The sequence below is a fragment of the Pleurodeles waltl genome, chromosome 12, assembly GCF_031143425.1.
Source record: "Pleurodeles waltl isolate 20211129_DDA chromosome 12, aPleWal1.hap1.20221129, whole genome shotgun sequence".
NCBI lineage: Eukaryota > Metazoa > Chordata > Amphibia > Caudata > Salamandridae > Pleurodeles > Pleurodeles waltl.
In genome coordinates, this window is record NC_090451.1 from 24,961,980 (window position 1) to 24,989,502 (window position 27,523).

General features: G+C 50.4%; 1 protein-coding gene across 1 annotated transcript; it reads left to right on the top strand.

Moving 5' to 3' along the window:
• The first annotated feature begins 789 nt into the window (after positions 1-789).
• Positions 790-26,484, top strand: PLPPR3 (phospholipid phosphatase related 3). The gene is made up of 8 exons (XM_069217316.1): positions 790-1,439; positions 12,426-12,548; positions 15,769-15,954; positions 21,651-21,780; positions 22,692-22,887; positions 23,014-23,071; positions 23,153-23,326; positions 24,244-26,484. Exons 2-8 carry the CDS (start codon positions 12,468-12,470, stop codon positions 25,531-25,533), a joined length of 2,115 nt encoding a protein of 704 aa, XP_069073417.1. The 5' UTR covers positions 790-1,439; positions 12,426-12,467; the 3' UTR covers positions 25,534-26,484.
• The last annotated feature ends 1,039 nt before the right edge of the window (positions 26,485-27,523 follow it).

Genomic DNA, 27,523 nt, shown 5'->3' on the forward strand with positions numbered 1-27,523 from the left:
TGCAGGTGCTCCTGTCTGTATTTATGCAGGTATTGTGTGCAGATAGTACAGTCAGCGTTTATGCAGGTATTGGGTGAGGATAGTACAGTCAGTATTTATGCAGGTATGACGTGCAGTCGCTGCAGTCAGCACTTATGCAAGTATTGCGTGGAGGGGCTACAGTCTGCATTTATGCAGGTATTGTGTGCAGGCACTACAGTCTCTAGTTATGCAGGTATTGTGTGCAGATAGTACAGTCTGTATTTATGCAGATATCGTGTGCAAATAGTACAGTAAGCAATTGTGCAGGTATTGTGTGTAGATCGTACAGTCACCATTTATGCAAGTTTTGCGTGGAGGCGCTACAGTCAGCATTTGTGCAGGTATTTTGTGCAGGCGCTACAGTCTGCGTTTGTGCAGGTGTTGTGTGCAGGCGCTACAGTCTGCGTATTGTGTGCAGGGGCTACAGTCTGCGTTTGTGCAGGTATTGTGTGCAGGCGCTACAGTCTGCGTTTGTGCAGGTTTTGCCTTCAGGCGCTACAGTCTGCATTTATGCAGGTATTGCATGCAGACGCTAGAGTCTGCATGTATGGATGACACTGCGTGCATACACCCAGCTGGCCAGGTTTGTATGACATCGCATGTACGTACGCAGGTCCGTATGTTTGCACGACATTATATTCCAAAACTCTGCCTTCAGCCAAATCCGAGACAGCAATGACTACCCCGGGGCCCCGCTGTGTACCGTTGGGGGGGCTCCCGGCCCTCCCCCACTCCAGGTTATGCTGGCACCGGCTGTTGCGTTGTGTCGGGAGGGGCGACGGGACTGCAGGAAAAGAGGACAATGGGGGGGCTCAGTCCATGCTCCAGCACAGTGTGCCCCCCCCCCTCCCCATCACCGTACGACTCCCCCCCCCCCCCCCCCGCACTCCCTCCTCCCGCACATCCTTTGTCTGGTGTTTGCCTGCCTTGGGATTTCTCTATGGAAACAGGCGCACACAGGCAGGGGCGTCAATGTGTACAGCGCCTCCTCCCCTCCCCCAAGCTCCACCGGCCCCTCGGCGCTGCTTTGTGCAGGACTGCGGCGCTGCCAGACCTGCCCTGCCGCCTGCACCGACCGGCTGCGAGCGGAGGGGCTCCGGGGGCGTCCGGGGACAGGGGCATCCGGGGACAGGGGCATTCACAGACAGGAGCATCCTTACCAGGAAGATCTATAGAAAGGGGCATCAGAAGACAGGGTCATTCATAGACAGGGGCATCCATACACGTGGACATCCTGGGACGAGGACACCCAGAGACCAGGGAATCCTGAGACAGAGACATCCTAAGAGTGAGGCGCTCTGAGACAGACAGCCCGAGACCCCGGGTACCATCTCACGGGCACAGAGAAGAAGAGATGCTGAGAGGAGGCGGTGTGGCAGGCTCGTGCTGATGCTGCGCCTACATCCGCGGTGCTGGAGGTGAGTGCCTGCTCCTGGGGTTCTGGGGGGACTCCCTGTACAACAGGGAGCGAGTATGGAGCAGTGATGAGACGGGGTCCTCTATGCGCGCCGTCGCCTCTGGGGTCGGTGTTGGGGCGCAGATTTGAGGTGTCGCTCTGTGCCAGTAGTGAGGCGGTTTAATCGGGGTTCAGGGTACAGAGGCGTAGGGCTGAGACCCCTGCAGCCTTTCAAGACCCAATCCTTCGACGGGGTGTGGGGGGTGGGGGGGTGTCAGTTAGCCAAGGCCAATGTATATCTGTGAAATTTGGAGACGGGGGGCTCCTCTTCTCATTCTGGAGGGGGGGGGGGGCATAATTTTACTAAATGCAGAGGCTCACGAAGCTGTGCGGGAACGGTCTTGAAAGGGATGCCCCAGTCTCTTCTCGGGGTACCTCTCTCGGATGGTATGTGGGTGCCGCTGGACAACCTCCTCTGAGGGGTGTTTCAGTCTCTTCTTGGGGTACCTCTCTTGAGGTATCTATGGGGTGAGGCTGGGCACCCTCTTGGGGGGGGGGGGGGTGCGGGGGGTGTTTCAGTCTCTTCTTGGGGTACCTCTCTAGAGGTAGGTATGGAGGTGTCTCTGGACAGCATCTTCTGAGGGGTGTTTCAGTCTCTTCTTGGGGTACCTCTCTAGAGGTAGGTGTGGCTGGACAGCCTCCTCTGAGGGGGACACTCAGTCTCTTCTCGGGGTACTACTCACGGATATGTGTGGGGAGTGTTTGTCTTTTGAGTGTTTCCGCCTCATCAACTCAAGTTTTCTTGCGCTGGGTCCCTTTGGGCGGCTTTCTAAGCGCTAATCCCCTGCGTGTCGTGGTGGCGGGACTGGCCCACGGAGAGGTTAGGGCCCCCCTTTCTTGTCGCGCTGGTGCCCCGAGTGGACGCATGGCCCTCTTTCCCCTCGAAATGTGGAGTAGGTACAATGCCGGGAACTGATACCACGAGAGGATTGGCGCATTATGCGAGAGACTGCTTGTTGGGGCCACAGGATTCTGACACCGACCCCCCAAAAGGTGAGGATGTGGCGCACAGCGAGGGAGGTGAGAGAGTGTGCGCAAAGATACCTTGTGCCAAGGCGCAGACCCCGTCCCTAGTGCGTAAAGACACCATGTGCCAAGGCGCAGCCGCCCCCCGCTCCTGGTGCGTAAAGACACCTTATGGCAAAGCGAAGCCCCCCGCCCCCTCCTGTACAAAGACACCTTGTGCCAAGCCGCAGCCCTTCCGCTCGTGGTGTCCCCCACCCCCGCCCCTGGTGCTTAAGGACACCTTGTGCCAAGGTGAAGCCCTCCCGCCCCCTAGTGCGTAAAGACTCCTTGTGCCAAGGGGAAGCCCCTCCGCCCCTGGTGCGTAAAGACACCTTGTGCCAAGGCGCAGTCCGCTCCCCCCGCCCACTCCCCGCTCCTGGTGCGTAAAGACACCTTATGCTAAAGCGAAGCCCCCCATCCCCTCCTGTACAAAGACACCTTGTGCCAAAGCGCAGCCCTTCCGCTCGTGGTGCATAAAGAAACCTTGTGCCAAGGCGAAGTTCTCCCGCCCCCTAGAGCGTAAAGACACCTTGTGCCAAGGCGAAGCCCTTCCGCCCCCTGGTGCGTAAATGCACCTTGTGCCAAGGCGAAGCCCCTCCGCCCCTGGCGGTGTTAAAGCCGAGGGTGCGTTGTTGATTCCAGCACCCGCAGCCTGTGCGTGAGACATCCCTGCCTCCTACAGCACGCACATCGTGCCCCCCCGCCGCCTCCCCCACATAGTAAAAGTCCGGCACATCTGCATGCCTAATGGAGTGTAAGGTTTACAACTAACTGTCTGCCTGCAGCCCGTGGCCATGCATGGCACCCAGGGCCCTTCTCTCGGGTGAAGGACACGAAAATACACCGTAAAACAACGACCCCCATCCCTTCACTTACCCCCCACTCCGAGTGGCACTTGATTACCAGCCTTAGACATTGGGTGCGAGCGTTTAATGACACCCCATTGCCCCCTACTCCTCTGGGGATGATACCAATCAATCAAACTGGAGCTGTGGAGCGCGCTAACCACCCATGAGGGTATCAAGGCGCTAGTTCCGGGGAGCAAAGGCGGTCTCGAGTCCCCTTGTGAATTCCTGGAGGGAGTGAAAGGTCCTTAGGTGGATGGGGGTTGTTGCAGGATTTAGCGGAAAAGTAGCTTGCTCGCGAGGGGAGGAACCTATGTGTTTTGTGGCCCACCCGCCCCCTCCGCACTCAGCATGGTCAGCACACCCGAGTGTCGGACATGTACTAGTTTTACCGACGTCGAAAGGATAAACAGCAGCGTTGACCCCGCAGGAGCTCACACCTGCGAGCCTCACGTCAGACGCGGATCGCTGCAGGAGGTGTCCAAGCAGCACTGCGCTGTGTCAGCTGTGGGGTCCGGGGGTATTCACAGCCCCGCGGGGCCAGACTGAGTCCGCGATTCGTTAAGGGTGGTGTCTGGACTCGGGGAGCCAAAATGGCGGCGCCGGAGGGGTCAGAGTGCATTATAAGGCCCTTCCAGGACTTTACAGTGCCCTCCGGGCGAGGAGGGAGGGGGCGCACGAGGCAGCCCCCGACGTAGGCTTGATGTTTTGTGGGTGCCACGAGGGTTGCTGGACCTCTGTGGGAATGGGAAGAACTGACAGGAGCGGGGCAGATTTGGGGGGGATGGGGGGGTGTCAGTAGGTGGTAACCGCAGGTATGGGCGAGGGTATATGTCTCAGCCTCAAACGACTGAATATTGTGCGATGGGAATATCGTCTCCAGAATATAGGTTACTTTAATACTGTGAAGGTTTGTATGTATATGTGTAGATTTGAAAACATGGATATATATATATATATATATATTTATATTTAGGCACGTAAGTATTTAGCATATGTAACTGCTCATCTATGCGCCTTGAAGGCATACACACATCCTCAAGCTACGGCAATGCTTAGAAGAACAAGTGCCCGCCCGGAAGTTTTGTTGGGAAGCTCTGCGCCGGGGCTGTCAGTGGTCGCTATGCTGAATATCAACTCTGTGTAAACGTGATTCCACCTCCGGCCTCTTTAATGCACCACCAGACACTCCCTGCCCCTTTACCCCACTGCTGCATGCTCCTTGTCAGCCTCTTATCACTGTTTCATTCATCCTTCCTTCTATCCTTCCTTCCTTCCATCCATCATCCATTCATCCTTCCTTCCTTCCTTCCTTCCTTCCTTCCTTCCTTCCTTCCTTCCTTCCTTCCATCCATCATCCATTCATCCAGCCATTCATCCATCCTTCCATCCATCCTTCCTTCCTTCCTTCCTTCCTTCCTTCCTTCCTTCCTTCCTCCTTCCTTCCTTCCTTCCTTCCTTCCTTCCATCCATCCATCCATCCATCCTTCCATCCATCCATCCATCCATCCACCCTTCCATCCATCCAGCCTTCCATCCATCCATCCATCCTTCCATCCATCCCTTCCTTTTTCTTTCCTCCTTGTATGTTTTCCACTCTCTTGTTCTGCATCGTAGTTTGTCGACCCTGGTCCCCAACTATCGGTATCACTGGGCCTCCCAGCAGCCAGACTGAGGTGCGGGGTGTGGATCTGAGAATAGTAAATCTGCACTGACCTACACCAGCGATGTTCCGGAAGTGGATCATCTAGAAGCAGTCCTGTGGCTGGAAGGATACTTGAGAAAAAAAATTTTTGACACACATTCGGTGCAAACCTTGTCCCATATTCAAACTCTGACGCCCGACCTCGCGGACGGCAAAATTCCACTGTGTGCGTCATTTTTTGGATGCAGGAAACTGCCTTGCGTTAATGATATGCAAGGTAGGCGTTCCCTTCCAAAAAATGACTTTAAGGCTTGTGCGCCTTATTTACACCCCAGCGTCATTTTGACGCACAGGAGGGGGTGGGCCTTAAAAAACGGCGCACAGCCTGATGTGTGCCGTTTTTTACCGCCTGGCTGAGGGCAGGTGTTAAGCAACCTGTGGGCTCGGAAGGAGTCCAGAGGTGCTCTCCCCTGCCCCCAGGGACACCCCCTGCCACCCCAACCCACCCCTGGAGGACACCCATGGATGGGGGGACCCATCCCAGGTAAGTGCAGGTAAGTTAAGGTAAGTATATTTTTCATTTTTTTAAAATTGGCATAGGGGGGCCTAATTTGGGTCCCCCTACATGCCACTGTGCCCAATGTCCATGCCCAGGGGACAAAAGTCCTCTGGGCATGGCCATTGGGCAAGGGGGCATGACTCCTGTCTTTGCTAAGACAGGAGTCATTTCAATGGGGGTTGTGCGTCAAAAAATGGCGCAAGTCCGGTTTGAGGCATGATTTTTGCCTCAGACTGACTTGCACCATTTTTTGACGCGCAACCCCCATTTTCCCCTACGCCGGTGCTGCCTGGTGTGAGTAATTTTTTTTTACTCAGACCAGTCCGCAGCGCCAGCTAACGTCATTCCTTAAATAAGGCACCCACATGGCACGTTGGAATGGCGTTAGCCGGCGGTAAAATTTTTGATGCACAACTGCGTTGGCGCAGTTGTGCATCAAAAAGTATAAATATGGCCCTTGATGTCTGTAGTCCAGACACAGTACTTTGGCGGAGCGATATCTATGACTTGATGTCATACAGATATGGGATTGTGAGCCCGTTAAAGTGGCCCTGGCATCCTCTACCCGAGAAAGAGCAGAAGATCCCACTGGTCACCGTTTACAGAATAAACTTCACAGGTTTCAGGGAGGATACTGGTGTAACTCCAGCAGTCAGAGCATCAGAACATTCAAGGGATACAGCGTGTCTTAAACAGTATTTCTATGTCTTCGTTTTATACAATACAACTTTACTACTCTAGTGCAGCAATGTCTATCCCATGAAGAGCAATAATACATTAAAAAAATACATGTTTTGAACTGAACAATGAGATCTGTGAACAGACACATGAAGCAGCCGTCGTCGAAGGACGCAGCCAACGTGTGTTTCGTGGGTGGCCGCCTCCCCAGGCTGCCGTGTGATTAATACTATGTATTTGTGTGGACGCAAAGAACTTTAGAATAATATTGGTCTAGGTTAAAAGGTCAGGTGGCAGTTGCACTGTGTCAAGCCAGACTTAAAAGTTCATGTCAATTAATAACTGCCCCCCCATCTGTGCTGCTGCCAGAGAAACACATCTTACATTATTTACTTATCTAAGACACTTTACTGTCATTACAATGTCATTTTTGTGCTCCTGAAAGCTCAAGTTCAGCAGCTGGATAAATAAACAAAATGATCACCGCTGTGTGGAGGACGAGCATGTTTGTGTGTAAAAGCATATAGCTTCTGCCCAATCAAAACCCAGCGCTGGCTCCCATCACGTGGATGCAGGCAAGGCCCCTCTTCTGGTGATGCTCACATAATTGTCAGACTAGACCAGTGGTTCCCAACCTGTGGTCCGCGACTTCTTACAAAATTAAATAATATTAACAGATTAGTTCCCAAGCTTTCAGCAATGACTCATTGGGGGGGGGTCCCCAAATTCCAATAATGATTCAGTGGGGGTCCCCGGGATCCAGTAATGATAAAGTGGAGGTCCACAGAAGTCAAAAGGTTGGGAACCACTGGGCTAGACCACGAAAAAGCCGCAGGACGAGTATTAGAAGCATATTGTCGCATCTGTGTGATTTCTACACCGACAGCTGACCCAAGGACAGGTGACAACAAGTGGTCTTTCTCTTCATCAAACTAATGTCTGTTTAACCTTATAGGTAGATGAATCTCGACATCCCACCCAGGCACAGAAGGAAAAGTGAAATAAGGGAAAAGAAAAGAGACATGTTTCCTGAGCACCAGGCTATGACGTGCTGCTAGGCATCTCTGTGAAGAAAGTATCCCCTTCATAGCTCTTACCCCATTAATAAATGATTCACCTATAGAAAATGTTTCTTCACGTAACCCCGATCACTCATAGCACCACCGCGAACCCAGGGACAGCAGTCACCACAAGTGAGCGATACATGTTAGTTTGCAGTACTCAAGCACACAGCAGATTGTGGAGGGAGATGTCATTATTTAATGTTTATTACCGGCCTGTTGAATCCTGATTTTTTGATGCATTTTAGATGCAACAGTACAGTACTGTTTGTTGTTTTATAACTTTACGTATCCAACTGTTTGGGCCACCGGCGGGCCTGCAAGGGTTGCAGCAAGTTGGTCATGGGTGGAGGTGCGCCCTGTGGGTGATGCCCTCTTCGTAGGCTTCAGATGCAACATAAGGCTTCCTTGTTCATCATTCTTGAGAGGAGAGGTTTGGTCAGTGTCAGGACTGGCTCATTTCCTGAAGTGTTTTTCCTTTGTAGAGCTTGTTTCTTGAGGTGACAGATCATGGCTTGACTCATTGCAGCTCTCAGATGATTGGCAGTAGATAGGACCTGGCTGACCAGTGGCCAGGACAGGCTCCAACCCCTGCTGCAGACAGACACAAAGGATTGAGGGTGGAAGGTAAACAGTCCAGAGGCAGCAGACAAAGGCTTTGGAGTAGACTAGACCGGCTACATGCTCAGCAGACTAGACTGTTAGACCTATCAGCTCTTGGTGTGGTTTGCCCTGCCTTTTTGCTTCTGACCTCCTGTTTTTGATTCTATGCTGAATTTGTTTTTTGTTGGCTTTAGGACTCTGGTCACTTTACCACTGATGTCTAGTGCTAGAGTGCAAGTGCTCTCTGTCTAAATTGTATGGGTGATGGGTTTCTCCATGATTGGCATATTTGATTTACCATTAAGTCCCTAGTAAAATGTACTAGAGGTGCCCAGGGCATGTAAATCAAATGCGACTATTGGGCCTGCAGCACTGGTTGTGCCACCCACATGAGTAGCCCTATAACCATGGCTCAGACCAGCCACTGCAGAGTCTGTGTGTGCAGTTTGAAACTGCCCTGTCGACCTGCCAAGTACACCCACTTGCCAGGCCCAAACCTTCCCTTTTACTACATGTAGGTCACCCATACGGTAGGTCCAAGCCAACCCCCTGGGCAGGGTGCAGTGTATTTAAAAGGTAGGACGTACTGGTGTGTTTTACATGTCCTGATAGTGAAATACTGCTAAATTCAAATTTCACTATTGCAAGGCCTATCACTCCCATAGAGCACTGGGGATTGCCTTGAAATATTCTTTAAGTGTAATTTCCCATTGGGAGCAATACAGAGATATAGAGTTTGGGGTCTCTGAACTCACAATTTAAGAATACGTGTTTTGGTGAAGTTGTTTTTTGAATTGTAGGCTTGAAAATGCCACTTTTAGGAAGTGAGCATTTTTTGCGTAATCATTCTGTGCCTCTCCCTGTCTGTGGAATACACGTGCGGGTCAGGATGACATTTGGGCTGTTTGTGCATTCACTCTAGGCACTCACACAAAGGGAGCTGAGGTGTACATATCCTGATGGCCCATCACCAGGCTAATGGGTCTTCCTGAGCTAGAGTGGTGGGAGGAGCTGACACTTGTACCTGAATAAGGCTGTGCCTGTCCTCGGTCAAAGCAGTATCGAACCCCCTGGGGTGAGTCTGGTACCAGGGCTGGGAATGCAGGTTCTTGTGCACTATAAAGGCTTCTCTTTGAAGTTTGCCTACTTCAAAGGCAGAAATGGGTATAAGTACTGTACCTTTGACCCCACAAAGTTAGAATCCTTCTAGACTGAGGACATTCTGCCTGGAAGAAGAACTGGATGCTGTAGGAGGGACTGCTTCTCTGCCTGTTGCTTTGTTGTGCTGGCCTGCTGCTTGCTGCCTCTGTCCTCGGAGTGAAAGGACTGGGCTTGGCTTTCTACATCCTGCTTTCCAAAGTTCTCCAAGGGCTTGAACTGAACTTGCCTCCTGTTAAGTCTCAGGGCCATCACATATTTCACCTACCGTTGCCTTGTCTCACTTGCTGAGAGTCTTGACTTGCCAAGTGGTGCCAAACCCAGTTCCTGGGCCCTTGAAGTGAGCTCTGGTGCAACCAAGAAGAAACTAAGCACATTGACTGCAGAGCGACTTCGGAACTGGCGCCGCTCTCCGACTCCGCACCGCCACCTGAATCGGAGCCTTGGTCTCTGCTAATTGGAACGACCGTGACCTGCAACACAGGACCAACAACGCTGCAGTGCCTCCGAAGACCCACCACAGTGTGAGTCCAGAGTGTCGTGTCACCAACGTCCATGACACCCGACTCCGCCACAGCGCCTGTGGCTGGGCGGTGTGATCGCAACACCACAAAGTCGACACCTTGCATCTTGACCTGCTGGATTTATCGACCTGCCTTGTTGTAAGGAACAGAACACCTGGCCACCGACGCCACATCAGCTCCCCTGCAATCATAAGGAACCAACGCCTCACCTCTCCTGCCTAGCAGTAAGGAACCAACGCCTCACCTCCCCAGTAGCAGTAAGAAACCAACGCCTCACCTCCCCAGTAGCAGTAAGAAACCAACGCCTCACCTCTCCTGCCTAGCAGTAAGAAACCAACGCCTCACCTCTCCTGCCTAGCAGTAAGGAACCAACGCCTCACCTCCCCAGTAGCAGTAAGGAACCAACGCCTCACCTCTCCTTCCTAGCAGTAAGGAACCAACGCCTCACCTCCCCAGTAGCAGTAAGGAACCAACGCCTCACCTCTCCTGCCTAGCAGTAAGGAACCAACGCCTCACCTCCCCAGTAGCAGTAAGGAACCAACGCCTCACCTCTCCTGCCTAGCAGTAAGGAACCAACGCCTCACCTCCCCAGTAGCAGTAAGAAACCAACGCCGCACCGGCTCCAGCGAAGCCTTGCCGCCCAGACTTCGTGTAACACCTTTGTTGCCTCATCATTTTCCAAGGTACTGTACCCGGGGCCCATGCAACTTCGTGGCCAGCCTGCACTCCCTTGGGAGTGGCATCAGAATGTTGGAAGCGACTCTGTCAAGACTCCCTGATGGACCTAGTTCGAGCTATTGTGTTTCTAAGCACTCTACTACAGTTAATCTTTAAAAAAAATTATCTTTACTTGTTTATGTTGGATTTTTGTCGTTTTGGTCTTGTTTTACTCAGATAAATATTGGCTATTTTTATAAACTGGTGTGGAGTACATTTGTGGTGTTTTTGTGTATGTGTGTGTGTGTACAAATACTTTACACATTGCCTCTGAGATAAGCCTGACTGCTTGAGCCACCCTACCAAGGGGGTGAGCAGGGGTTATCTTAACTGTGTAACTCCCTTACCCTAACAAGAGTGAGGGTCCCTACTTGGACAGTGTGCAAACCACTGCCAACTAGAGAACCCACTTCTAACGAGGACCAAGCTCAGCCCAGGAACCATCCTGGCAGCCTCTGCAATCGCATTCAGCATTCTGTCCCTACCAGCACAGAGCATGGCCAATCAAGGGCATTGTCACAAATTCTGACGCACCAATAATGGCTGGAGGCAGTGCAAGGGTATAGTAGAAGGGTACAGAGGCCCTCCTCTCTGCAACATGTATATGACTTTCCATTGCAATATAAGTTTACATTGGAATTAAGCACAGCTGTAGAGAAATGCATATGACTTTTTGCAGTATGTCACACGTGGCACCGACAAGCATCTCCATGAAATGGCCCCCGCCAGACAGAGCAATCTGTAACCAAGTTGAGAGCATTGATTCCAAAGAGGTGGGATAGAATTGATATGTCGATGCTGACATTAGTTAGAACACAGTGAATTTGCATATTGCATTTCCCATCAAACACTTACAAGCTTTGCATCACAGGAACTCCACTCCACACAACCAATTCAACAAAAATGTTTCAGAGAAACTACAACCGGGACTTCCTGTTTATTCAGATGTTGTGCCCTTGGTCCCTAAGTTCAGTGCCTCCATATGTGTATTGTATTGCAGCATAAATATAGTGCTTACCACCCCTATGTGTGGGGTTAAGCGCTTGCCTACATGGGTAGCATGCAACACCGTGTAGGGTGTGTGGTTTTAAGATGTTTTCTTTGTTTTGATCCTATGTGAGAAGTGTTTCCAGAGGGTGTTGATGAAATGTGCTAAACAGACACACTGGTTTGTGGTTTTCTATCAGCTGGTAGCCTGGAACAGCTCTACAGGTCTTTTTGTGGTATTTCTTATGATATAGTCTGCGTAGCTGGTTACTGCACTGGGCTGTTTAAGCTGAGATTTTGTGTATAGTTGTCTCCCTGAGCTGGCATGGTTGGAGGAAGAGAGAAGTGGAGAGGTCTGTCGGGATGTGCAATGACACTATCACCTCATATCTGAGTGTCACTGTGAGATGTAAAGAAGTGGTCAGACTGTATAGGTATTTGGGACCTGCAGTGAACGGGGTGACAGATCTCTTCAGTTACTCCATGATTGTTGATTTGTTTTTTTGGCTGTACAATGCTGGTGACGGACAACCCTCATAGCAGATTTGTATTGCGTGAATTTAGGAGGTATAAGCTACAATTTGTTGCTGACCGCTGCATTTTATGATTTTAGCGTTATTGTGGGCCATAACTGTTATATGTGGATGTACATAACTATATAATGCCACAGCGAGCCGTGGGTCAGCAGTTTTTTGCTTTCCTGCATAAAAAAAGCAGATTGCTGTTTGAGGTGTTTGCACTTCGTGGGTTGTAAGCTGAGGGTTGCACTTGGGGGTGTGACAGTTTTCTGGGACTGTTGCCTTGATGCAGAAAGGGTTTCAGTAGTCTTCTGAAGTGGACATGCTCCTCGCTGCTCCTGATGCTGGCTGGTCGTGAGCTCAGGAGCTTGGAGCCTTGTACTGAGGAAGCAGGGGTGGCCTTTATAGTCATCCATCTCTCTGACTGATGACCTGATCTGTGGATCTTTACCTCATATGTTTTCTGGCAATGACACTGCGTGTATTTGTACCCCATTCATTCCCTAGTGATGACCCGAGATGTAGCTTTCGACTCCAGGAGCTCTCTGGTGGTGCCTCAGTGTGTGTATGCTGCATCCGTACGCCTGTCTTTGGCAGCACATGAATACTCGAGGGGTCACTCAACCACCCTGTTCATATTTTTCACAGATTCAGTGAGCAGACACCCCAGGTTCTCGCGGCTCGGGCGCCATGATCTCACCCAAGGAGCAGGCCAAGGGGAGTGCACCGAAGGACAGCATGACGCTTCTGCCCTGCTTCTACTTTGTGGAGGTAAGGGGCAGTCCTGGGATCTCCAAGATGTGGTAAGGGGCAGTCCTGGGTTCTCCAAGATGTGAGGGCCTGGCAGCGGGGGCAGAGCTTTGAATGACGAGGGGAGGGTCTACGGGGCAGGGCATGTGGGTGGAGACACCCCGGGGTGGCACTGACTGGAGACCTTTGGCGATCTAGTGGGCATCCCTCAGTAAGCATCATTTTCAAGGAGATGATGGCACCACTGAAGGTCTAAAGGGACAGGTATCTGAAGTCAACTTGGGACCGTCCACCTGGAAAGGCCCGAAGGGCAGATGTTTGCTTCTACATGGTCCTATTGCTTTGGAATTTGGCATATTTAAAGTGACTGGGATTTAAATGAATGAGCTGTAAAAGGTACAATATTGGCACACTATGATTCATGGAAGGTGGATACATGCAGATATTTTACATTGAACTAGTTAAGGCATTCAGCAACTTAGTATGAGTCCTGGGGGCAGATGTTTGTATGATTCACTTCTTGGAGCAGATGTCTTGGGTGTAAAAATTCTGAGGGCAAATGTCTTACAAGATCGAGGTTCAGGGTTAAAAACCTTAGGGAGCAGAGGTCTCAGGGGCGGCAGATGGCTTACACGATAGAGCAGAAGGGGCAGATATCATCAGCGACAAGGTTCCGGGGCAGATGCACTTGGCATTAGAGTTCTGAGGGCAAATGTCTTCCATATCAGAGATCTGGGGGCTCAGGTGCCTCATATATTAGAATTCTTAGTGGTAGAGGTCTTGGGTGATAGATGTATGGGGGAATTGTCATGGGCTAATGGTTGACAAACCCTCAGGTTATAGAATTCTGGGGGGCTGATGTCTTAGGTGATGCAATTTTGGGGGGAGTTCATGAGACTCTGGGGGACAGAGTGGGGGACAAAAGCTGCAGGTAATTTAGTAGTTTTGTGGTGCTGTTGCCTTAGTTGGTAGAGCTGTGGAGATGCAAATATTTTCCATGGCAAAGTTCTGAGTTTAGATGTATGAAAGAGTCCGGGGCAGGTGTTTCAGAGGGCAGAATTTGGGAGGGCGGATGATTCATACGAAAACAATTGCTGGCAGATGTTTCACAAGATAATTTTTGTAATTTTGGAGTGCAGATGTCGAGTATGATAAAGGTCGGATGGGAGTTTTTGCATGAAAGAGTTCTGATTTTTTATACTTGTTGGGGTCCTCCCTTAGACGAGGTGGTAATGGGGTGTCAACCGAGCCCACTGCTCTCTTCTGCCCCAGACTCATTTAGCCCACGGTGAACAGTGGAACTGCCTTGTCCCTTCTTGGGACTAAAGTCTCAAGGGCACTATTACTTTTCAAACATTTGTTACAAACAGGAGTGTTTTTCAAAGAATTATTTTCGAAGAATGCACCTACATCCTGTTTAAGTGATTTACCAGATAAATGTTTTGTAAGATAGTTTTGGAAAGCACATATTTCACGAGATAAAATGTGGGGGTTGATCTTTATAGTTTTATCTAATAAAAATGTGAGGGGCAGATGTTTTATCTACTTATCTGCTAGATATCAGAGGGGCACATGTTTTATCTACTAGAGGTCTGATGGGCAGATGTTTTATCTGATAGAGATTTGAGGGACATATGTTTTATCTACTAGAGATCTGATGGGTAGATATTTTATCTACTAGAGATCTGAGGAGCAAATGTTTTATCTACTTGAGATCTGAGGGGCAAATGTTTTATCTACTAGAGATCTGAGGGGGCAAATGTTTTATATACTAGAGATCTAATGGGCAGATGTTTTATCTACTAGAGATCTGAGGAGCAAATGTTTTATCTACTAGAGATCTGAGGGGCAAATGTTTTATCTACTAGAGATCTGAGGGGGCAAATGTTTTATATACTAGAGATCTGATGGGCAAATGTTTTATATACTAGAGATCTGATGGGCAGATGTTTTATCTACTAGAGATCTGAGGGGCAAATGTTTTATATGCTAGAGATCTGATGGGCAGATGTTTTATCTACTAGAGATCTGAGGGGCAAAGGTTTTATCTACCAGAGATCTGAGGAGCAAATGTTTTATCTACTAGAGATCTGAGGGTCAAATGTTTTATCTACTAGAGATCTGAGGGGCAAATGTTTTATATACTAGAGATCTGATGGGCAGATGTTTTATCCACTAGAGATGTTAGGGGCAGATGTTTTATCTACTAGAGATCTGATGGACAGATGTTTTATCTACTAGAGATCTGAGAGGGGAGATGTTTTATCTACTAGAGATCTGATGGGCAAAGGTTTTATCTACCAGAGATCTGAAGGGCAAATGTTTTATCTGGTAGAGATCTGAGGGGGGAGATGTTTTATCTAATAATATAAGGAGAGATATTTTATCCACTAGAGATGTGAGGAGCAGATGTTTAATCTACTAGAGATCTGAAGGGCTGATGTTTTATCTACTATAGATCTGATGTGCAGAGGTTTAATCTACTAGAGATCTGAGGGGCAGATGTTTAATCTACTAGAGATGTGAGTTGCAGGTTTTTATCTAATTATATGAGACTTTATAGAGGATCCTCTAAGTGCAGAGATCTTATAAGCTGCAGTTCTAAGATGCAAATATATCATATATTATTGTGAGATTCTAATGTTTATATAATAGGAGAACATATATTTTGAATGATAGATTTTTGTTAGGTCAATGTTTCAATGAGATAGTACTCTGAGGGGTAAATTTTCTGTACTTTAGAGTTCTGGGGAGCACTTATTTGATATGAGTGTGTCATGGCGGTAAAATATTCGCATTATAAAGTTCTATGGCCAACGTTTGCCCTCCCCTCTTGCTGGTCGGCTGCACCGTTCCGCCTTTCATGGTCCTGGACTTGCCTCCTTCCAGATCCCCACTTGTTGGTTCATGAAGCGTGCACCCAGCCATGGCTCCCCCGGCTACTGCCAGGTCCAGGCTGGTCCAGGACCCCCTGCTCTTCCCTCCTGGTCAACGCCTCAACGATAACTTCACTTCCTGGTCTTTGTCTCTGTGACTTCTTGGCCATCACTTTCCAATCCATGACCCTCCCTCATGCTCAAGACACTGACCTCCACACCTCCACTGCCTTTCCCTCCTCCCTGACCACTCTCCTCTCTTCCCTGCCTCATCACTCTCTCCACGTCCTTCCTCGTCCTCAGCTCTGCCTCTTTCCCTCCTTCCTAGTCCATGACTCTCTCCACGCACTGCTTGTCTCTTGCAGCTGCCCATAGTGGCCTCCTCCATAGTGACCCTCTACTTCCTGGAGCTGACTGACCTCTTCAAGCCGGCCAAGGTGGGCTTCCAGTGCTATGACCGTGCCCTCTCCATGCCCTTCGTGGAGACCAACGAGGAGATGATCCCCCTGCTGATGCTGCTCAGCCTGGCCTTTGCAGGACCAGCGGCCTCGGTGAGTACCAGAGTGTCTGAGTCCTGTGCCATCTGTGAGTACCAGGGTGTCTTTGAGTCCTGTGCCATCTGTGAGTACCAGGGTGTCCTTGAATCCTCTACCATCTGTGAGTACCAGTTTGTCTTTGAGTGCCCATGGCATCGGTGAGTACCAGGGTGTCTTTGAGTGCCCCTACCATCAGTGAGTACCAGGGTGTCTTTCAGTGCCTATAGCATCATTGAGTACCAGGGTGCCTATGAGTGCCCGTAGCATCGGTGAGTACCAGGGTGTCTTTGAGTGCCTATAGCATTGGTGAGTACCGGGGTGTCTTTCGGTACTCGTGGCATCAGTGAGTACCAGGGTGTCTTTGAGTGCCCATGGCACTGGTGAGTACCAGAGTGTCTTTGAGTGCCTGTGTCATCTGTGAGTACCGGGGTGTCTTCCAGTGCCCATAGCATCGGTGAGTACCAGCGTCTCTGTGAGTGCCCATGGCACCTGTGAGTTCCAGGGTATCTTTAAATATCCATGGCATCAGTGGGTACCAGGGTATCTTTGCGTGCCCATGGCATCGGTGTGACCAGGGTGTCTGAGTGCCTGCAGCATCAGTGAGTACTAGAGTGTCTTTGAGTGCCTGTGGCATCAGTGAGTGCCAGGGTGTCTTTGAGTACCTGTGGAATCGGTGAGTACCAGAGTGTTTTTGAGTGTGTGCGGCATCAGTGAGTACAAGGGTGTCTTTGACTACCCACGGCATCGCTGAGTACCAGAGTGTCTTTGAGTACCCATAGCATCAGTGGGTACCAGGGTGTCTTTGAGTGCCTGTAGCATCAGTGAGTACCATGGTGCCTTTGCGTGCCTATAGCATCGATGTTTACCAGGGTGTCTTTGAGTGCCTGTAGCATCAGTGAGTACCAAGGTGTCTTTGAGTGCCCATGCTATCTGTGACTATTGGGGTGTCTTTGAGTGCCCATAGCATCGATGAGTACCAGGGTGTCTTTGAGTGCCTATTGCATTGGTGAGTACCGGGGTCTCTTTGAATGCCCATGGCTTCATTGAGTATAAGCGTTTCTTTGAGTGCCAATGGCATCAGTGAGTACCAGGGTGTCTTTGAGTGCCCACGGCATCGGTGAATAGCAAGGTGTCTTTGAGTGCCCATGGCATCAGTGAGTACTCGGGTGTCTTTGAGTGCTAATGGCATTGGTGAGTACCAGGGTGTCTTTTAGAGCATGTGGCATCAGTGAGTACTAGGGTGTCACAATCCCAGGCACTATGCGAGTATCTACAGTGTCAATGAGAGTCTAGACGTCTGTGAATACTAAGGAGATCCATGAGTATCCATGGCATCGGTGAGTACAACGGCATCTTTGAATGCTCATGCCATCATAAGTACCAGGGTATCTTTGGGTGCCCATAACCTCAGTGAGTATAATGGTGTCTGTGAATGCCCATAGCATTGTTGAGTACTAGGATGCCATAGAATCCTGGACCACAGCAATGGTCTCTGCAGATTCAGTGGGAGCTAAGGATGTCTGTGAATACACAGGTGATTCCTGAATGCCTGCGGCCTCAGTGAGTACATAGGTGATCCATGAGTGCCTGCGGTGAGTACCAGGCAGTCTTGGAGTGTCCGTGGCATTGGTGAGTACCATGCAGGCTTGGAGTGCCTGTGGTCTCGTTGAGTACCACAAAGTATTGAGAGGTCATGGCATTGGTGAGTACCAGAGTGTATTGGAGATCATGGTGTCGGTGAGTGCCAGGGTGTATTGAGAGGTCATGGCATTGATGAGTACTAGAGTGTATTGAGAGATCATGACTTCGGTGCATCCAGGGTGTATTGAGAGGTCATGGCATTGGTGAGTACCAGGGTGTATTGAGAGGTCATAGGTGATCCCTGAGTGCCTGCGGTGAGCACCAGGCAGTCTTGGAGTGGCCGTGCAATTGGTGAGTACCATGCAGTCTTGGAGTGCCTGTGGCCTCATTGAGTACGACAAAGTATTAAGAAGTCAAGGCGTTGGTGAGTACCAGAGTGTATTGGAGATCATGACGTCGGTGAGTACCAGGGTGTATTGAGAGGTTATGGCATTGGTGAGTTCCAGGATGTATCGAGAGGTCATGGCATTGGTGAGTACCAGGGTGTATTGAGAGGTCATGGCATTGGTGAGTACCAGGGTGTATTGAGAGGTCATGGCATTGGTGAGTACCAAAATATATTGAGAGATCATGACTTCGGTGCATCCAGGGTGTATTGAGAGGTCATGACATCTGTGAGTACCACAGTTTATTGAGAGGACATGGCATCAGTGAGTACCAGGGTGTATTGAGAGATCATGGCGTCGATGACTACCAGGGTGTATTGAGAGGTCATGGCATTGGTGAGTACCAAAGTGTATTGAGAGGTCATGGTATTGGTGAGTACCAGGGTGTATTGAGAGGTCATAGGTGATCCCTGAGTGCCTGCGGTGAGCACCAGGCAGTCTTGGAGTGGCCGTGCAATTGGTGAGTACCATGCAGTCTTGGAGTGCCTGTGGCCTCATTGAGTACGACAAAGTATTAAGAAGTCAAGGCGTTGGTGAGTACCAGAGTGTATTGGAGATCATGACGTCGGTGAGTACCAGGGTGTATTGAGAGGTCATGGCATTGGTGAGTTCCAGGGTGTATTGAGAGGTCATGGCATTGGTGAGTACCAGGGTGTATTGAGAGGTCATGGCATTGGTGAGTACCAGGGTGTATTGAGAGGTCATGGCATTGGTGAGTACCAAAATATATTGAGAGATCATGACTTCGGTGCATCCAGGTTGTATTGAGAGGTCATGACATCTGTGAGTACCACAGTTTATTGAGAGGACATGGCATCAGTGAGTACCAGGGTGTATTGAGAGATCATGGCGTCGATGACTACCAGGGTGTATTGAGAGGTCATGGCATTGGTGAGTACCAAAGTGTATTGAGAGGACATGGTATTGGTGAGTACCAGGGTGTTTTGAGTGCTCATGGCCTTGTTGAGTACCACAGTGTATTGGGAGGTCATGGCTTTGGTGAGTACCAGGGTGTATTGAGAGGTCATGGCATTGGTGAGTACCGGGATGTATTGGGTGGTCATGGTACTGGTGAGTACCAGGGTGTATTGAGAGGTCATGGCATCTGTGACTACCAGGGTGTATTGAGAGGTCATGATATTGGTGAGTACCACAGTGTATTGAGAGGTCATGGCATCGGTGAGTATCAGGGTGTATTGAGAGGTCATGGCATCTGTGAGTAGCAGGGTATATTGAGAGGTCATGGCATCAGTGAGTACCAGGGTGTATTGAAAGGTCATGGCATCGGTGAGTACCAGGGTCTATTGGGAGGTCATGGTATTGGTGAGTACCACGGTGTATTGAGAGGTCATGGCATCTGTGAGTACCACAGTGTATTGAGTGCCGATGTCATTGGTGAGTACCACGGTGTATTGAGTGCTGATGGTATTGGTGAGTACCATGGTGTATTGAGAGGTCATGGCATCGGTGAGTATCATGGTGTATTGAGAGGTCATGGCATTGGTGAGTACCATGGTGTATTGAGAGGTCATGGCATTGGTGAGTACCATGGTGTATTGAGTACTGATGGCATTGGTGAGTACCAGGGTGTATTGAGAGGTCATGGTATTGGTGAGTACCAGGGTGTGTTGAGAGGTCATGTTATTGGTGAGTACCACCATGTATTGAGAGGTCATGGCATCGGTGAGTACCAGGGTGTATTGAATGGTCATGGCATCAGTGAGTACCAGGGTGTATTGGGAGGTCATGGTATTGGTGAGTACCACAGTGTATTGAGTGCGGAATGCATTGGTGAGTACCAGGGTGTATTGAGAGGTCATGGTATTGGTGAGTACCACCGTGTGTTGAGAGGTCATGGCTTTGGTGAGTACTAGAGTGTATTGAGAAGTCATGGTTACTGTGAGTACCAGGGTGTATTGAGAGGTCATGTTATTGGTGAGTACCATTGTGTATTGAGAGGTTATGGTATTGGTGAGTATCACGGTGTATTGAGACGTCATGGCATCGGTGAGTACCGCGGTGTATTGAGAGGTCATGGCATCAGTGAGTATCAGGGTGTATTGAGAGGTCATGGCATCGGTGAGTACCACAGTGTATTGAGTGCTGCTGGCATTGGTGAGTACGACGGTGTATTGAGAGGTCATGGCATTGGTGAGTACCTTGGTGTATTGAGAGGTCATGGCATTGGTGTGTACCACCGTGTATTGAGAGGCCATGGCATCAGTGAGTACCAGGGTGTATTGGGAGGTCATGGTATTGGTGAGTACCACGGTGTATTGAGTGCTAATGGCATTGGTGAGTACCATGGTGTACTGAGTGCTGATGGCATTGATGAGTACCATGGTGTATTGAGAGGTCATGGCATCAGTGAGTACCAGGGTGTGTTGAGAGGTCATGGTATTGGTGAGTACCACCGTGTGTTGAGAGATCATGGCATCGGTGAGTACCACAGTGTGTTGAGAGGTCATGGCATCGGTGAGTACCAGGGTGTGTTGAGAGGTCATGGCATCTGTGAGTACCAGGGTGTATTGAGAGGTCATGGCATCGGTGAGTACCAAGGGGTATTGGGAGGTGATGGTATTGGTGAGTACCACGGTCTATTGAGTGCTGATGGCATTGGTGAGTACCACAGTGGATTGAGTGCTGCTGGCATTGGTGGGTACCACGGTGTATTGAGTGCTGATGGCATTGGTGAGTACCACAGTGGATTGAGTGCTGCTGGCATTGGTGGGTACCACGGTCTATTGAGTGCTGATGGCATTGGTGAGTACCACAGTGTATTGAGTGCTGATGGCATTGGTGGGTACCACGGTGTATTGAGTGCTGATGGCATTGGTGGGTACCACGGTGTATTGAGTGCTGATGGCATTGGTGAGTACCATGGTGTATTGAGAGGTCATGGCATCCGTGAGTACCATGGTGTGTTGAGAGGTCATGGTATTGGTGAGTACCACAGTGTGTTGAGAGGTCATGGGATCGGTGAGTACCACAGTGTGTTGAGAGGTCATGGCATCGGTGAGTACCAGGATGTGAAGGAATCCCGGGCTCTGTGTGAGCATCTGCAGTCCAAGTGACAGTCCAAGATTACTGTGAGTATAAAGAGTACCTGTGAGTACTGAGAACTATGGTGAACTACAGAGACGCCACCCTGACCTACTGGTGGTTTGTATTGAATATGTCCAGTTGGTTACAGTAACAGTAATATAGCTTTATCAAGGAAATTCTATGGAAACATGATCAATCTTTTTTACTCAGTTTTATTCACATTATTTGCAAGGGAGACGGTTGTATTCATTCTTGTGAATGCTTAAGTTGCAACTGAGTTGTTGTCTGTTTTTTGTGAAACATATGACATTTGGTTAATGTTTAAACAGGAACTTAACCTACTTGCAGAGGGAGTGAGTGAGTGACATTTGGAATGAGTGTCATTAGTCCACCAGGAGCCTCTGGTAGGTTCGTTGTTTCCTGGACTATGACTTGTGAGGTCACACTGCGTCGGTGATGTGTTTGTTGATGGGGCAGGTGGAGGTTCACAAAGCCTCCTATGAAAACATGAAGGGCCCTGGAACTTTAAAAAAAAAAACTTAGACATTGCCCAGAGGTTACCCAAAGGGTCGAATCTCCTGGAAGTACTCTCAGCTCCATCCTCCATGCCAACGTCTCTCTTGGCGCTTTTGTCCGCAGATCATGGTGGGCGAGGGCATTGTCTACTGTATCCAGTCGAAGATCAAGGGACGCAGCGGGTCCGAGGGCAGCATCAACGCCGGTGGATGCAACTTCAATTCCTTCCTGCGGCGGACTGTGCGCTTCGTGGGTAGGTGGGCGCCCTCTGGAAGTGGGGCGCAGGAACAGTTGTGTATGGGTTTCAAGGATCCCCAGTGGTAGCTCACCAGCTAACCGGGATGGGGACCATGAGTGGTAGAGTGGCACAGGCGTATGGGAAATGGGGTACGTTCACTGGTCCTTACAGTCAGTAAGCATACCCTCAAGATACCATACAGGGATACTCGCAGCATAGTCGTGCAACCACAAGGTTGTATGTCATAGTATGGAGCAACAAAATATCGTCCTACCAGAATACAGTGAAGGTAAGTACAGATTACTTATCTCTACTTCTCATACTGCGATGAGATATATCGTCAAGGTACCTACAAGTGGACTTCAGTATGAAAAGCCTACAAGTACCTACATATGCTTAACTTGACAATACTATGGTAGTCAATGTTCTGATAATAATATTTTGGAAGGACGAAGTTTAAAACTTGTTATGTCGTGGAAAGCCAGCCCGCCATCCAATGGGCAGTGCCAATCTAGGAATACTCTCCACAACTGAGATACCAGTGGTTGGTAGGTTTTTACCACCTCTTTGCGTCCTTTCATTATTTGGTCCTCTGATCTGAGACATCCAAGAAAAGCTGCAGGGAGGGGAAGGGTGCACTTCCCTTGTGAGCTTGTGAGGGGTTCTATAGAGAGCACTAAATCCCAGAGAGTGTCCTCGCGCTGGAGGCAACACTAGGAAGTCAGACTCCATGATACTGGATCAGCAGTTGAATCTTTGTTGGAAGTACCAGGAGATGCTAAGAATCACTCAGCACTGAAGGGGGAGGTGGTACTTGGAAAGCTGCAGATGTTTCAAGGTCAGGAAAACTAAAGAAACAAACCTTGGACAAACCATCCACCCGCTGGGAGATGAATCCCTAACTATAACTTTCTTTCCCCACCTAGGTGTCCACGTCTTCGGTCTCTGTTCTACTGCACTGGTCACGGACGTCATCCAGTTGGCTACAGGATACCATGCCCCCTTCTTTCTGACTGTCTGCAAACCCAACTACACCATGTTGGGCATCCCGTGTGATGCCAATCCGTATATCACCCAGGACATCTGCTCCGGCCCTGACCGGCACGCTATCCTCTCAGCCAGGTAGGTACCTACTAGATGACGTTTGGTGCATGCCACTGAGCACGCCATGTGTCTCACCTACCAGCTAGCAGTCAGCACAGCACTTCTGCACCAGTCACAGACTGTCCCACCTCTCCACTTTTTTAGGAAGACATTTCCTTCCCAGCATGCAACGTTGTCTGCGTTTGCGGCCGTCTATGTCTCGGTGAGTTCTTTGTCCAAGTTTCTTGATTCCACAGTCGTTGGGTCTTCGTCGCTCTACTTGACTCTCTCCTTCCTCTTCTAGATGTACTTTAACTCTATCATCAGCGACACCACCAAGCTGGTCAAGCCGGTCCTGGTCTTCGCCTTCGCCATTGCTGCTGGCATCTGTGGCCTGACGCAGATCACACAGTATCGAAGCCACCCCATCGACGTCTATGTGGGCTTTCTGATTGGCTCAGGAATCGCTGCTTACCTGGTGAGTTGGCAGAGCCGCGCGCAGCCTCAGTCCCTCATGGAAGACACGCCAGTCCTTGTAAGGCCATGGAAGGGGTCTTGGTTCCCATAGGTGGCACATCAGAAGGGTACACAAGTTCCAGGCTGGCATTAGTGGGCGCTCATTCCAGCCCTAATAATCCAATGACAGTGGTCTTGTGTTCTGAGGTGGCAGTATCGGCGGTGCAAGAGGGTCAGACTGTCATTACGTGGCACTCAACGGGAGTCCCTTCACAGAGACATTCTCTAAATGCCTGCAAGGCGGTAGCCCGCTGCCAAGCGTCATAGACTATGGGCCTAGTTCACAAGGGGAAACTTACAGTTTTGTGTAAGTTTACAATTGTTTGCTATTCACAAAGGTGTTTTACTAACAGTATCTTTATGACTGTGGAGTCTCCGCACATAAAAAGCTGGGACAGAAATCATAGCTTCATAAACTTCCCTGAAGTAACCTAGGACACCTTGAGTTTTCAGTAAGATTCACCCAATTCAAGGTGCTGTTTGATGAATAGCTCACCACCTCCCACCTAAAGAACAAGGGGTCAAAAAACTGATGCATTTTCCCTTTGAGATTCAAAGAGATCCTATCAGTTCTGTGGTGGGGGTTCTTGGGGGAGGATTGCAGCTTTCTCAGATGCAGTTACAGCCTGATGCACCAATACACACATCCTGGCACACTCTGTCTCACAGGTAATGTCAACGGATGCCCAAACCTGGCCTATTGACTGCTGAGTGCACTGCCCACCTGGGCACCCAAACTCCTTGTTCACTCCTAGCCGGGCAGTGAAGACAGGGTTGTTGCATGAGATTACCAAACAGGGACTATGTTGTGAATTACTTGAAGATCTGTAGAGCTTGCCTCACCCACAGGCATATTAAATATGTTTTTGCACCCCCTAGGCTTACCATGCGGTGGGCAACTTCCAGGCCCCAACAGAAAAGGAGCAGGTGAACCCTCCTCACAAGGATGCATTGCGAGCCCTCACGCAGCGTGGGCACGATTCCGTTTACCACCGGAACAAGTCCATGAGCACCGACGAGCTGACCGCTCAGCAGCAAATGGAGGGCATGAACCGGCAGGTGCAGCGTGAGAAGAACTCCATGGGAAGCCTAAAGCGGGCAAGTGTTGACGTAGATCTCCTGGTGCCCCGCAGCCCGATGGCCAAGGAGAACATGGTGACCTTCAGCAACACCCTGCCCAGGGTGAGCACCCCCTCCATGGACGATCCTGCTCGACGCCACATGACCATCCACGTGCCCGTGGACGCCTCACGCTCCAAGCAGCTCATAACAGAGTGGAAACAGAAGTCTCTGGAAGGCCGGAGCCTGACACTGGGCGAGGAGGTGGCCCTAGCCCAGACACACCGCCGAGCGGCCTCAGAGTCAGCTGGCCTCAGCCTGGATGAAGAAGAGCCCATCCCACCATCTCTGTACCCAACTGTACAAGCCCGGAATGCTGAACGCAGTGCTATGGGACCCCGTGTTTTGATCCAACCCAGGCCTGGGGCCAGCCAACTTGTCCACATTCCGGAAGAAAACCAGGGGCCGGCCAATATTTCCCCCAAGAGTAGCTCTGCTGTGAGGGCCAAGTGGATGATGATGGCGGAGAAAGGCTCATCCCAGAGGCCGGCCAACACGCCGCGTCTCATGCAAGTGATCGCCATGTCCAAGCAGCAAGGCCTGGTGCCCGTCACCCCCAAGCACTCAGAGACCTCCTCGTCCTCCACTGCAAGCTCAGACTCCTCCTCCCAGTATCGCTCGCCCTCTGACAGGGACAGCTCTAGCATCGTCACCATCGATGCCCATGCTCCTCACCACCCCGTGGTGCACCTGTCCTCAGGCAATGGGCCGTGGGAGTGGAAGACAGCCCAGAAGAGCGTGGACTCCCCCGATGTGTACGAGATGAACGAGATGCGCGGCTTCCGGGGCGGTAAGAGTGCTGGGGTCTCACCGGGTTCCTCCATCAGTGACATGGACCAGGAAGAACCTCGCTTTGGAGGGGCAACCATCAACCTTGCTTCTGGAGAACGAGGGGAGGCAGCCCCTGAGAACGTGTTGAGCACGTCCAGCAGAGAGTCCACTCTGAGAAGGAAGCCCCCCGTCTTGGCTGCCCTGGACAAGGAACTGCATGCTGAGATAGAAGAAAACTTCTACAAAAAGCTGCAGGCCAACCGGAGGTTCAAGGAGTAGAGCTGCTCAGGAGCGCATGCGCTGTAAATACCTTCAGGATGTGGGGTGACCTGTGACCTCAGCCGGAAGCAGGGGAGGCCCAGGGTGGTGCCCGCTGCACGGTTTGCACGTGTTAGCCCAGCCCGCGGGGCTCGGCTGGATCCTTGGATGGTTGTAGCAACAAAGACATTGACTTGTGTTAAACATTGCTGGAAACGTCCACCCTTGCGCCCCCGCGCCTCCCAGTTCCAGGACTTGTGGGGTCCCTGTTTTGGGGGTCTTGCCGTGCACTGGGGCCTAAAGGGGAGAGACACAGACCCGCATTCTGCAGAGACTTTCCGGTTCTTCCTTAGAACCCCGGTGCCCGTGGGGATGAAAGGCCCAAGGCCAAGGAGATGGTACTGAGGGTGAGACTTGTTGGGGGTGAACGAAGATGGGGGCACACTCTGGTGGAAGCACATTTGGGAACATTATATACTCCAAAATGAAAGTCTTTTGGGTCCCATGAGCGCCACTTGACATCTCAAAGGGCCAGTGCCACCAGGCTCGACCCACATGCCTGTGTGATTTTTGAAAATTCACGCAAAGAACCAGTGTCAGGGAAGTGGCTGTTGTAGGTGCCGGCGGGCCTGGGCTGTTTTGGAGAGGACGCGCGGGGCGGGATGGAGAGGACGGCAGGTTAGTCGATGGGGAAGCTGGGGGATTTCATCAGAGGGAGAGTCCTGTTGAAGGAAGGAAGGATTGCAGTGAGAGTCAGTCACCTTACTGGCTCTGCCCAGGGCCTTCTGGTCTTCAAGATGCACCAACCTGCAGAGGTCCACCAGTCCCACCTCTGGAGCGAGCCTACAAACTCTTGTTTACAAGTGTATCTCTATGACACGGAAGGGTGGCTTCTGATTGTAAATTCAATGACTGCAAAATAACAAAATAAAAAACCACGACCTGAAAAAAAAGAAAGTAAGTGGTGATTCTAAAGCCCATGAGTGACCTGTGAAGTCAGGTGGCCTATGATTCGAAGCACCCCCCCAGCACTGCACTTTCACATGGTCAAACACTGAGCTGTCTAGAACCAAACACCCGGCTGCTCAGGCCCCAACACCCACTGCCTAGAACCAAACACCCGGCTGCTCAGGCCCCAACACCCACTGCCTAGAACCAAACACCTGGCTGGCCAGGACCAAACACCCTGCTTCCTAGAACCAAACACCCGGCTGCCCAGACCTAACCGCTCTGCTGCCTAGAACACCCTGTGGTCCATGCACAAACAATGTGCTTCTGATGTCTTAAAACTTTGCTGCTCTGACCCGAAGATGATGCTGTCCAGGCCCAAACATAGTACTGCCAGTGTTCAAACTCTCCACTGTCTACCCCGGCATGCTGTGCTGTCCATGGCAGCAGCTGTGCCACCAGGGTCAGCCTTTGGAATGGGCGACATGGGCCCAGGCACAGGGCACCAACCTTAGAGGGCGCGAGAAGCTGTCTGTATCCAGCAGTCTCTCTCTCATGGCTCAGATGATTCACTTGACTCTGCATTTAATCCCTTTTGGTTGATATAAGCAGCATTTCTATGGTTCAAGTGTGTTTGCTGAAGAAGGCATCCCATCACTGACACTTGCTTCTAGGCTGGTATGGTACATCTTTGACGCTTGCTTCTACGCCGGTAGGCTGGTAAGGTACATCACTGACGCTTGCTTCTACACCGGTAGGCTGGTAAGGTGCATCACTGACGCTTCTATGCCAGTAGGCTGGTAAGGTACATCACCGACGCTTGCTTCTACGCCGGTAGGCTGGTAAGGTGCATCACTGATGCTTGCTTCTACACCGGTAGGCTGGCAAGTTACATGACTGACGCTTGCTTCTATGCTGGTAACGTACATCACTGATGCTTGCTTCTACACCGGTACGCTGGTAAGATACATCACTGACGCTTGCTTCTACACTGGTAGGCTGGTAAGGTGCATCACTGACGCTTGCTTCTACGCAGGTAGGCTGGTAAGGTACATCACTGGCG